At 37.9% G+C, this 12,697-nt stretch overlaps 3 protein-coding genes and 1 pseudogene across 3 annotated transcripts; all 4 read left to right on the forward strand.

Moving 5' to 3' along the window:
• The first annotated feature begins 413 nt into the window (after positions 1-413).
• On the forward strand, positions 414-1,571 carry LOC106338135 (mitogen-activated protein kinase kinase kinase 1-like). The gene has a single exon (XM_013777177.1). It carries the CDS (start codon positions 414-416, stop codon positions 1,569-1,571), a length of 1,158 nt encoding a protein of 385 aa, XP_013632631.1.
• A 1,234-nt stretch (positions 1,572-2,805) lies between these two features.
• On the forward strand, positions 2,806-5,435 carry LOC106337203. Its single transcript, XM_013776268.1, has 5 exons — positions 2,806-2,916; positions 3,647-3,764; positions 3,828-4,536; positions 4,747-4,946; positions 5,041-5,435. The coding sequence occupies exons 2-5, from the start codon at positions 3,678-3,680 to the stop codon at positions 5,212-5,214; spliced, it is 1,170 nt and encodes a 389-aa protein (XP_013631722.1). The 5' UTR covers positions 2,806-2,916; positions 3,647-3,677; the 3' UTR covers positions 5,215-5,435.
• A 1,374-nt stretch (positions 5,436-6,809) lies between these two features.
• LOC106338136 lies at positions 6,810-7,710 on the forward strand (annotated as a pseudogene).
• Positions 7,711-8,206: 496 nt separating this feature from the next.
• On the forward strand, positions 8,207-9,902 carry LOC106340844 (phospholipase A1-IIbeta-like). Its single transcript, XM_013779674.1, has 3 exons — positions 8,207-8,505; positions 8,592-8,949; positions 9,145-9,902. Exons 1-3 carry the CDS (start codon positions 8,270-8,272, stop codon positions 9,775-9,777), a joined length of 1,227 nt encoding a protein of 408 aa, XP_013635128.1. The 5' UTR covers positions 8,207-8,269; the 3' UTR covers positions 9,778-9,902.
• The last annotated feature ends 2,795 nt before the right edge of the window (positions 9,903-12,697 follow it).

Consider the following 12,697-nt stretch of genomic DNA (forward strand, 5'->3'; position numbering starts at 1 on the left):
TCGAGATGCCTATGAGGATGATGTTCAACTTACATTGTCGAATTTTGGTTCATAGTGATTTTTCTCTCTATGGAGACATGATGGAGAAATGCTTCACTATATCTTCTGGTTGTTAATTTAATCATTTACTGTGGGTGTCATCAGCCCCATAGGAATTTGATTTGATGATCTGAAGATAAAGATGTATATAATCGTCAACAAGTAAATCTTCGTACGCGTTGCGTTAACAAACACTTCCAAAACAAGAAATAGAAGGGTAAAATCGTCAATTTAATAACAAACAAAGTTCCTTTTTCGACATTGCAATTCTAGTTAGTGAGAGTCGAGCTATCTATAAAAACAGAAACAAAAAGTGAGATCACCAGTTCTGTTCGTTACTACTATTATAACTCTTCTCTCTTTGGTCTATGACTATGATCAAACTAGGTGTTTTCGTTGTCTTACTCGTTTTCTTTCTCGCGGGAGTTGTTACACTTTCTCAAGGGTTTATAGAGACCAATCACACAGAGAAAGCAAAAGTGTGGCGTTTCAGTGACATACCATCCATGAAGTTCGTCAAGTTTCTAGGCAAAGGTTCATACGGCTCCGTCCACCTCTACCGTCACACAACACACGATGGCTCAACCTCCTTCATCGCCGCGAAGAGCTCCTCGGACCGTCGGACTATCCAAAGAGAGTTTCGAGTACTCTCCCAGCTCAAAGGATCTCCTAGGATCGTGCGAGTGTTTAGCAGCTCTCTTCACGAAGGACTCGACAGAATCGGAAACAGAGTCTACGAGATACCTATGGAATACGCTTCTGCAGGTACTCTTTCAAGTTTCATCCGCGTTAACAAACAGTTGAATGATTCGACCGTCAAAGATTTTACTAGGATGATACTTCAAGGTCTGGTCTCGATTCATAGTCACGGTTATGTTCACTGCGATCTTAAACCGGGCAATCTCCTTCTCTTTCCGGTTTATGATCAGCAAACATCGACTAATCACACTTATGAACTGAAGATTGCGGATTTTGGATTGACGTTGAAGGAAGGAGAGGAAGAATCTGATAATTGGAAGTACCATTCTCCCTATGTGGGAACTCCTGTCTACATGTCTCCCGAGTCTGTCAGAGATGGTACTGTCGGGAAAGCCCTAGATTTATGGTCCTTGGGTTGCATTGTTCTCGAGATGTACACTGGTAAGCGTCCGTGGTCAGAGGTTAGTTTTTATGATCTTGAAGATTTTTTAGGGGAGGACAAAAAGGTACCTGAGATTCCAGACACTGTGCCGTCTGATGCAAGGCAGTTTCTGGACAAGTGTTTTGCAGTGAAACCTGAAGATAGAGGAACCGCTTCTGAGTTGTTGTTGCATCCGTTTCTGGTCGGAGATGATAAGAAGATTGCTGATGACACCACAGCACCGACGAAGAGATGGAGGAGGATGGGAATCATGAAACCTCCGGCTAAATTGGAAGATAGTGTTATTAAAACCAAGGCATTGAAGGTGAAGATGATTTCATTCAAGAAATCCCTAAAGCTGAAGATTCCTCCTCCTAGACCTCCAAGTTCCACTTTTGTTCCCGTTCACTAGAGTTTACTGGAAAAGCATTAGTTACCACTGTAACAAATGTTGAATCTTTTTTTGCAATTTCTATTTGCATCTTTTAGTATAAAAAATTTAATTGATATCAGTATAATTCAACATTTTCTATGTCCAGTTTAAAAGCCAATACCACCCCAAGAACAAAACTACAGTTGTTTACTAGTATTAAACGATCATATCTGAAAATATGTTCTTAGACAATATAGTCAATAGAGCTTTTTAAGTAGTTAAAATCAATATTGCAAAGAATCATGTCACTATAGTGCAATATGCAAATTACATGTAAAATATACTTATAAAGCGCAACCAGTGTTGCTTGCTAGACCTGGGCGATCGGGCCCTCGGTTTCGGTTTCGGTTTGGTTGATTCGGATATTCGGATATTTGGTGTTATACTCATAAATCCCGTTCGGATTTTACTAATTATCAAGTTGGGTTCGGTCCGGTTCCTTCCGGGTTCGGTTTGGATCGGATTTTAACCAATGTTTGAATAGTCCAAAAATATATTTTTAAAACCTCAAAAATTGATAAATTGTTTTTTCAAAATATAGAAAATATTCATGAATCTAATTAAAAATTAGTTAAACTATCTAAATTAACTAAAAAGTATTCAAAATAACAAATAAAACAAACTACAAAAATATTTTGAATACTCTAAAATATCTAAATCACCTTAACATATATAGAAACATTAACATATTTAACTAATTTTGGATATCTTCGGATTCTAGTTTGGATTTCGGTTCGGTTCGGGTTATAACCAAACTCCAAAGTACTAAACTCATAAGCCCTCTTCGGATTTTCTTGTATAATAATTCCGATCCAGTTTCGGTTTTTCCGGTTCGGAGTTAGGTAGGTATTTCGGATTGGGGTAAAAACGCCGAGGCCTATTGCTTGCTGTGTTAGGTAGGAGAAGAGAAGATCATGAAAACCCAAAACATCAGAAGACGAACGTGTATGTGTTGCGTTATATATTTTCCTATAATGACGAACGTTTTTGTGATTGCAAGCGTGGAAAGGAATCAAACAGAGATCCCACTTGCGTGCCTGGTGTTGAGATTAAAAAGGAAGGCAGGTGTTTCGGTATTTTCCTTTGTAAATAATCTGAAAAAGGATAATTGTCAACGCAATCACTGGGTCCCCCAGAAAAAGACAAAACCGGGTGGGTAAAACCCGAACCCGAACCCGAGAGAGAGAGAGAGCTAGTTTAAAGGTTTTGTGTTTGCACATTTGCCTTGATTGCTTCATCGGCAAAACTTACTCAATCCCTAATCTATCACAAAATCAATCAAAACCAGATGACGATTTGATCACCTTGCACGTACGTCTTTGAGGTTAGCGAATCCCTCTTTCTCTCTCTCTCTCTAAAAGATTCCTTTTTTCTTAATTTTCAATTTGTGATTGATTGCAAAGGAGGTTTTTAGGGTTCTTCTCCTTCTTCTTCTTCTTCTTTCTGGTCACGTGTTTTCATCCTCGTTGCAGTTACCTCTTTCACCCACGTATATGCTTCTTGAACTTCGTTTACTTTTTTTTTTTGTTGGTACAACAATTTTGATTTTTTTTTTTTGGTTCAAAGCTTCAATTTTGTAAAAGTCCTTGAATTTCAACTTGGCTTACATGTTAGATTATTTTGCAAATCGAAGACCTAGTTCATCTTAGTAATCAACCAGCTGTGTTACTTTAATGATCTACAAACTTGAAAGTTTTTGAACTTTTTTTTTATGTTTCTGAGTTTTCGAGTTTTTTGTGGGTGATTTTGAAGAAAAGGGGTTTTGCTTAATTCTTAAGAAGAATATGGATACAGAGAGATAGCTTTGTTGCTGCTCCTCAAAAATATTAAAGCTTCAAAAAGGCTCCTAGGATTTGGGGGAAAATTTGCTTAATGGAAACACCTATGCAAGGGTTTGCTTACAAGTTGCATTACCCCCCCACCCCCATCTCCTCTTGGATACATTAGCTGCTTCTGTTGTCTTGCAATCCTGTTTCCATAAGTCAAGAAAATTGATGTTTGTGTGTACGCCTTCCTTTTATCTCTCTGAATTTTGAAACTCTTTCCCTTGACAGAAAGGAACCGTTCTTGGATTGAGACAAAGTAATGGATTTTAAAGGTATAACATGGGTTGGTAATGTCTACCAGAAGTTTGAAGCAATGTGCTTAGAGCTCGAAGAGATCATCGTCCAGGTAACTGTAATCATTTCTACTTGCTTACCACGGTGTTTTTTAACTCTTTGGTTTGGTTCTTAGGACACGGCTAAATACGTTGAGAACCAAGTTCAGACGGTTGGAAACTCTCTCAAGAAGTTCTGTTCCGATGTGGTTCAAGATTTCAACCCCGATGAGACTGTGGATTCGGGAAAACCCTCACCCGTTTCCATGTTACATGAATACGCTCCTGTTTGTTCCTTCAAAAAGAAAAGAGATTGCATGAACCAACAAACCAGAGATGTGAAGCAAGAACAAGAAGGGAAGAAGGATGTATTTGACGTGAAGTTCCGTGGTGTTGATGCAGATGATTACGATATCTGTACTTCTCCTAGGCAGTACAGTTACGGAAGTCCGTACAGAAGAACACAGCTCGGTCGCAAACAAGTCACTAGGCCTTACACAGTGAAAGACTCGAGCAGTATATCATCAATGGTTCATAGAGCTCGTGTCAAACATGATGTTGGGACTGTTAAGTCAAGTGATCCTCCTCCAGGTGGAGTAGTAGCAAGACTCATTTCTAAAGACAAGTGTCAGAAATATGATAGAAGCAAAGGTCAACACGGTCTAACAGTGGTTGATTCTGTCAGAAGCCATGAGTCAGAGCTTAGAACCGAACATGACCACGGTCTTACGGTGGTTAATCCTGTTAGAAGTCATGACCACGGTCTTGGGGTGGCTGATTCTGTTAGGATCCAAGATTCAGAGATTCAACCATCTGTTGCCACAAGCTTACCTGCAGGATCTGATGGTAAAATTTCTGCTTTTCATCTCTCAGATTCTTTCCCTTTTGGACTATGGATTCATAGACCAGATCTTCTTCGTTTATATTGAGCAATTAACATTACATAGGTTCTGTATCCTTGAGGAATTTCTTGCTGTTAAAATGGAATGCACATGATTGGAAATAGCTCAAGGTTTGAGTCACTTAAAATCTTGATTATGGTTTTCTTTTATTCAGATTGCATAAAGGAAACCGATGAGGATTCAATGCAAACTAAAACTAGTTCGAGTTCTGTCTCAGAGTCAGAGCAGAAAGCAGAGATTCTTCAACAGCTTAGTGGAAGATCAGTTGAAGAAAGCTGTATCATTGTGGATAGAGACGATTTGCATTGTGTTTTCCCTGACATGAAGGAGAATGACAAACACAAACCTTACAAGGTTCTTGTCTCTTTCTTTCTCTTTTCTTTATTTCACGTTTGCATTTATCATCACTCAGAAAGTGACATCGCCTTATAATAAACTGATTCTGCAGAAGATCAGGGACGCAATTTCTTCAAGAATGAAGCAAAATAGAGAGAAAGAATACAAGCGACTTGCCCGTCAGTGGTACGCAGAAGATGTTGAAAATGGTAGAGAAGGTGGCGACAGTTCGAAACAGATCGAGGAAGATCAATCACCAGAAGAATCTGAATGGGAGCTCCTGTAAAAGAATGTTTATGGTTACACATATAATGTAAGTAATTAAGCACCACTATCTTTGTACATAAAGAATGTATAAGCAAAACATAAGAAGCAGCTTAAAGCTTCGTCTAGTTACATAATGAATCAAGGCCCTTTATCTTTTTTCTTGTTTAACTTCTTTTTATGATTGAGTACACGTGTTTAATTAAATGTGTATGGGAGAAAGTCTTCTCACGGGTTGTATAATATTCTTATTTCTTGTCTCGTCTAACTTAAATTTCTAGTTTGTTCCATATGACTCGTAAATATCGTTGATCAAAAAAAAAAAAAAAAAAAAAAGATTGTTCTTGATGTAACAATAAGTATAAAAATAAAGAAAGACTAATATTATATGAGCTAAGATATGACTGCGAAATATTGCACACTGATCATTGACGTTGAAAAAGAGTTCCTGCAACGTCACCATCTATAATTTATCTTCTCAAAATGATTCTCTTTTAAAATAGATCAAATTTTCAAAATAGCACATTTCTAAGTTTATTTAACAAAAATAACCCTCAATAACTAAAATTACCAAAATAGCATTTTATTTTTTGAAAATTTTAAATTTTTTTTATTTTTCAAAATTTGAAATCTTATCCCAAAACCCTAATCCCCAACTCTAAACCCTAAACCCTAAATCCTAAACCCCACCCCTTAACTCTAAACCCTAAACCCTAAACTCCACCCCTAAACCTTAAACCTCATCCCTAAACTCTAAACCCTAAACCCTAAACCCTAAATCCTAAACCCTGATGTTTTAGGGTTTAGATTTGAAGGTTTAGGGTTTTAGGGTTTATGTTTATGGTTTAGAGTTGATGTTTTAGGGTTTAGATTTGAAGGTTTAGGGATTTTAGGTTTAAACCCTAAATCCTAAACTCCACCCCTTAGCTCTAAATCCTAATGTCTAAATTAATTTACCATTGGGGTATAAGTGTATATTTATCTCTTTTGATAAAATATTAAATGCTATTTTAGTCATTTTTATTTTTATAGGCTATATTTGTGACAAAAACTTTTTTAGTGCTATCATAGTCATTTTCTCTTTAAAATATTGGTTTGCTTAAGATTAGACATGTGAATCGGTTTTAAAGGTTAGTTCGGGTTTCAATTAATTTGGTTTATAAAAATATTGCCGAATTAAACCAAATTTTATTCGGTTTGGTTTGGTATTTGGTTATGACATACAAATTGTAAGGATAGTAAATTCGTGGCCAAGACTAGGAATCATATATACACACATTACGCATATCAAGTTCTTTTCTGAGAATGCCTCGTTAAAAATCTGAATACATACTGGTTTTGACATGCTGATAAGAAAGAGAATCCATGACAGTATAAATTGTTTTGATACAATTCTGTGTCAAACCTTATATTTAAATGATGTTATAAAAAGAGTTATAAGCTAACATATGTATACAAATAATGGTTAATGTGTTTCAAACTATTTTACCTACACACAAATTTGACGTAATGACTTCTTTTAACAAGTAAAGAAAAATAAATGTACATCCATTTTTCTATAAATAAATCAACTAATAATATCATTTGATGTAACAATCTTGTATTGTTAATACCTAAATGAATAAATACGTGACGAATTATGGAGTGACAATAGTTCTGTACAGAACAAAGTTTCTAGTAGGCGTTATCGAAGAAAAAGTAGGACAAGTGCTTGTATTTGACTCCATAAAAAAAAAAAAGCTGATGCTTGGCTTGGCATGGACGTTCTGATCTCCAACTCCTGGTATTGGTGGACTCACACCGCGGGAATCCAGCCTTATGATCACATTAGTTAACGCTAAACCCTTTCTCTTTCTTTCTATTTTGCCATTTTTCTTCAAACGTTTTATATATGTGCTTGTTGTTAAATGTTCAATAATGGTTGGCAGGTGGGATTATACGAGGGAAGGAAACAAATTGTACAAAGACATGAACAGGCTTTCTAGCCTTTTACAAAGGACTATAAACATGGGCTGGGTTAACCGTAACGTTGACCCTTCACACACTCAAGTCTTCTTTCAAGGTGCTTCTCCTGTCCACTACTAGTAAGCTTTCTATATTCTCCATCTCCCTCCGTCCAAAAGTAACGGACTCTTACATCGAAAGCCGATAAATATTTGACATATACATTTTCGAAACATTAGTTGTATTGTAGATCAGTGGAAAGAGAGTGGAACGAGCCACTGAATTCATGCAAGGGCCAAGCCCAGTTGTTCATGGGACAAAGATATCCAGGAGGATTGCCCTTAGGTTGGGTTGTGGTGAACAAAGTGTTGAGGCGAATCAAGAAATCCGTCCGTATCTTCTTGATATCACAACATCTCGGAGTGTCGCAAGGACGCACACCCAAGTCTCTACAATGGTATGTATTCCCAAGGCCCAAGGGTCTCGATTGTAGCCATTGGTGTCTCCTGACACTTGGAACCTGCTTCTCTACTTCATAGTTTCTTTTTACATAGCTTCAACCGGTAACCATTAAAGAAATACGAAGATTAAATAGGAAAAAAAATGAAAAACAATAAAATAAAAAGAACAAAGTATCTATTACTTACGTTTTTTTCTCCAAATTTGATAAGAAATAAATGTAGTTTATTATTCTTTATAAGAAAGGGAATGTTAAGGAATTAGAAATAACAAATATTCTTTGTAAATAGTGTAAATTGTTGGTAATGACAAGAAATTCACTATTTACACTCATTCACTCACCATTTAAAATTTGTTTTTTTCTACCATTCTATAATTTTGACATTCTTCCCTTTTTATTTTTAATGTAATTAAAATTTATATTAGTTACACTATATACGGGAATAATTTCTCCACATATTGTTGTATTATTTTCTTTTATTTTCTAACCCAGTGTAACGTGCGTATATACACTTTAAAGCCTTCAACATAAGGCAAAACTTATGTGAATGTTGTGTATTCAAGACCAATACTTCACGCATTAATTATCCAAACATTTTTGAAAACTCCAACAAATTTTACAAGGCCACAAAGAGGAGCGGGGGAGGAAGATTGGATTCAGAAGAAAAGTGAAAATGGTGGAAGATATCGCTAAGAGATGGAAGGAATTGAGCGGCAATAGCAAATGGAAAGACCTGCTTGATCCTCTTGACTTGGATCTACGCCGTTACATCCTCCACTACGGCCACATGGTTGAAGTCGGGTACATCACCTTCAATTGTGGCCGCCGGTCCAAATACGTAGGAGATAGCTGCTACACCAAGGAAGAGCTATTTGCTCGTACCGGCTACCTTAAAGACAACCCTTTCAGGTGAAAACTTATCTACTTGTATCATACGGTTTGAGGAATTTCGGTTAAATTTATATTCCTATACCTCTATATAAAACATGTCCCAGGTATGAGGTGACTAAGTTCATATATGGAACATCGTCGATAAAGTTACCAGAATGTTTCATGATCAACTCATGGTCAAGGGAAGCATGGAACAAAGAGTCTAACTGGTTAGGTTATGTCGCGGTGGCTACAGACGAGTGCAAGGAGTTGTTAGGGAGAAGAGACATTGTTGTAGCATGGCGAGGGACTATTCAACTGTATGAGTGGGCTAACGATTTTGATTTCCCACTTGAATCAGCTATCTCGGTTTTCCCTCGAGCTGACCCGAGTGACCCACCTCGCATTGCCAGTGGTTGGCTGTCTCTTTATACAACCGCTGATCCACGCTCACGTTTTGACAAAACCAGTGCACGAGAACAGGTCTCTCAAAAAAAACATGTCTCTTATACTAACCTCACATAGGACTTTAGGAGCGTTTCATTAAACTTTGGTTCTGTTTTGGTTTTGATTTAAATACTAATTATCATCGCTGGTTTCATTATATAATCTTGAAAAATATAAATAAAATATGTATTTTTGGTTTATTACTTGTATTCCCATTGGTTTGATTTTCAGGTTCAAGGAGAGCTCAAAAGGTTACTCGAATTGTACAAACATGAAGAAGTTAGCATCACCTTAACAGGCCATAGCTTGGGAGCAGTTCTCTCAATTCTGTCAGCCACAGACTTTCTCCATAACGAATGGCCAAAGACCACACCAAGGCTTGAAGACAGGCTCTCTTGTGTCACGGTTTTCGCTTTCGGAAGCCCCCGCGTCGGTGACCGCAACTTCAAAACACTCGTGGAGTCTCTAAAAAAACTCAACATCTTGAGAGTAGCAAATGTCCCTGATCTCATCCCGCATTACCCGCTGTTCAGGTTCACAGATGTTGGGGAGGAGCTCCATATCAACACATTGAAAGCAGAGTACCTGAAACGGTCTCTAAGCCTAGCGCATTTCCATAACCTCAAGGCGTACTTGCAAGGCGTGGAGGGGACGCAACACAATCAATCGGAACTCAAGCTGGAGCAGCTGGTTAAAAATGGTTTAGATGCTCTTGAAGATAAGTACTTAGTCCCTGGGGATTCGTGGGTTCTTGAGAACAAAGGGATGGATAAAACTCATGACGGGACATGGATTCTCAATTGCGATATGGCAAAGGAGGACGAAAACGAAGAAGAAGACAAATGTGAATTACCATGGATATAATAACTATAAGAAAATGCTACTTATATTTCAAAACAAAAACATTAAAATCTTAGGTGCCAAATCTTGGAATTTTCAATACATTTAAGCAACAAAAAGATAGAATTTGTGACTAGGGAAGTGGATTATTAATGTACACGGAAGAAGAAGAAGATCAACAAGGTATCGGTTATGTGAAGTGAACCACTCCATAACATGAAATGTTCTTTTGATCAACGTCCCTAATGCGATCTCCACTTGTATAGTCACGCATAAGCAACAAGGACATATGCATGATAACAACAATCTGCGTAAACAGGATCACCAGAATTAGAAGCAAATTGATGAATCTATACACGCAAGAGATCGAATTTCAAATTTCAAATATAAAGAAATCGTGAAATCTATTAAACTTAGGTTTATCATGGACCATGACAAAATGAATTGATAATTAATAGGTTGGTTATAAATGTTTATATATTAATTCAATAGTTCTTCCTAGAGTTTTCATTCATCAACTTCTAAAGAATGACAAGTATCGGGCCCATTTTCTGAATGAGTAATAGCCTCCAATATTTTTTCTCATGAGTCAATCATATCTTCCAATTATTTTCTCATAAATATATATATATATATATATATATATAAATATTTTCAAATGACCACATGTCCACATCACGTTTGTACTTTGTACAAAGAATATTTCACTAGTGCGAGTAGTTTTTGTTGTCGTCAATAGCATGCATTAGAGCACCCGGGGGATGAAGAGGAATCCTTAGCTCTTAATCCTAGGTTATTAGCAAACCCGCAAGGGGGGATGAAGAGGAATCCTTAGCTCTTAATCCTAGGTTATTAGCAATATAATAATAATATAAACACTTAGTTAGCTAAGGATTGGTCCGTAAATAAGGATTTTAAGGACCAAATCCTTATAGACGTGGCGGCTTGGCATTGGGTGGGGAGAGTACTGTATTTCGTTCGGAGAAAAAAACAATTCATTCTTGACTCAACAAGAAAAAAAAAATTTGCTCTGGGCAACAAAGAGGCGATTGTGCAGTTCTTGATTTCTCTTCGACGAGAAAGGCGACGAAGGCGAGAAAAAGCTTTCCTCTCGTGTTTCCTCTGATCTCGTACGGATCTGTCGAAGCACGCAACAAAGAGGCGGTTGTGCAGTTCTTGATTTCTCTTTGACGAGAAAGGCGACGAAGGCGAGAAAGAGCTTTCCTCTCGTGTTTCCTCTGATCTCGTACGGATCTGTCGAAGCATGGAAACGACGGATCGAGATCAGCGACGATCTAGACGACGTGGAAGACAACGAAGAAGACGAATCATGGAAACAGTGGGGGAGTAAAGCAGCGACGCCGGAGTTCGATCCGCCTCCGGCTTTCTCCGACATGCGCTCCGGTTAGGCGTCCACCGTACTAAGGTAAACAACGATCTAGACGACGTGGAAGACAACGAAGAAGATGAATCATGGAAACAGTGGGGAGTAAAGCAGCGACGCCGGAGTTCGATCCGCCTCCGGATTTCTCCGACATGCGCTCCGGTTAGGCGTCCACCGTACTAAGGTAAACAGAACGACGAATCCATTCATGTGATTGAAAAAGTCGTGAGTTTTTAAAAGAAATTTGGTCATGAAGATATGGTGGTGGAGATTGCCATGAGATGGACGAAAGTTTTGAGAACAGGTGGGTTAGGATTGAGATTCATGGCTGTGGATCGAAGCACGGTGATGTTCAATATGCATAATGGGAAGGAAGTGACCGAGGTAATGGTAAAAAATGTTGTCAAACTTTATTTACCGGATTAGTCACAGATCTTGAGAAGTGCAATTGATTTTGAATTTAGCTAAGGGAGTTTGTGCTGAGCCAAAAAGAGGCTTATGAGGTTAATATATGGAAACAAGAGTTTCGAAGACCCGGAGATCCTCCTCTTGATGATGTCTTTGAAAATTGAGCCAAGAAGAGGCTTATGAGGTTAATATATGGAAACCAGAGTTTCGAAGACCCGGAGATCCTCCTCTTGATGATGTCTTTGAAAAACTTCAAGCAAAGCAAAGTAAGGATGATGAAGATGGCAATGGTAAAAGCGAGAATGATGTTACTAAGGATGAGTTATGCTGATTGTTGGTGTCATACAGGCAACGGAGGAGAGGTATAGAAACAAAGGAGCTTATATTATACTGCAGGCTCCTGATTTCACTGATCCTCAGTTTAGAAGTTTTGAAGCAGTTACTCCACGACCAAAGGTAGTTGTTAGTTACTTCACCATTCTTGTAATGAACAACTTGTTTGGATGCATATAGTGACATTCGTTTCAATTAAACGTGCAGGCGAATCCTTTTTTTTTAACTTTGAAAACGTGATTGATTCTGATGATGAGATGGATACGTCTGCATTGGACACCAACGAGGAACAAGCAAGTCATTGATGCTGAGATCGTGAATATAGCTGAAAGAGGAGAGAATCTTGTAATGGAATTTTTTTTTTTTATTCCTAAGAATTCCATCTTTGGAAACACCATTGGAGACACATTTTTAATTGGAATCCTTAGCTATTCAAAAAAAAAAAAAAGAATATTACTAAAATATTCCTAAAGATTCTAAGGTGGAGTACACCATTGCATATGCTCTTATACCTGTTATTTAAACTGAAAGTTTATACGTCCAAAGTCGGTTTTATTGAATCCAGACATACCTTCTTTTGAGAATTTTTTTCCTGCAAATGTATCTACTTATATTCTTTTTTTTTGGGTGCAACATCAAAATAAATGTTCTATGGTTTCGTGTGTCTGCCGCTTCTTCCCAGTCAAAGTAGTTGGGTTTCGGAGTTCCGATTCACGGCCGCAGTGGTGCTAGCATCCAGGTGGGTGCTGTGGTTGCTGTGTGTTTGTGTGCTGTGCAGGTTCTGAGTCTAGGCGGGCCGTCTATGACCACGTCCCGATT

This window comes from Brassica oleracea, chromosome C4 (genome assembly GCF_000695525.1).
Source record: "Brassica oleracea var. oleracea cultivar TO1000 chromosome C4, BOL, whole genome shotgun sequence".
NCBI classification, from domain to species: Eukaryota; Viridiplantae; Streptophyta; class Magnoliopsida; order Brassicales; family Brassicaceae; genus Brassica; species Brassica oleracea.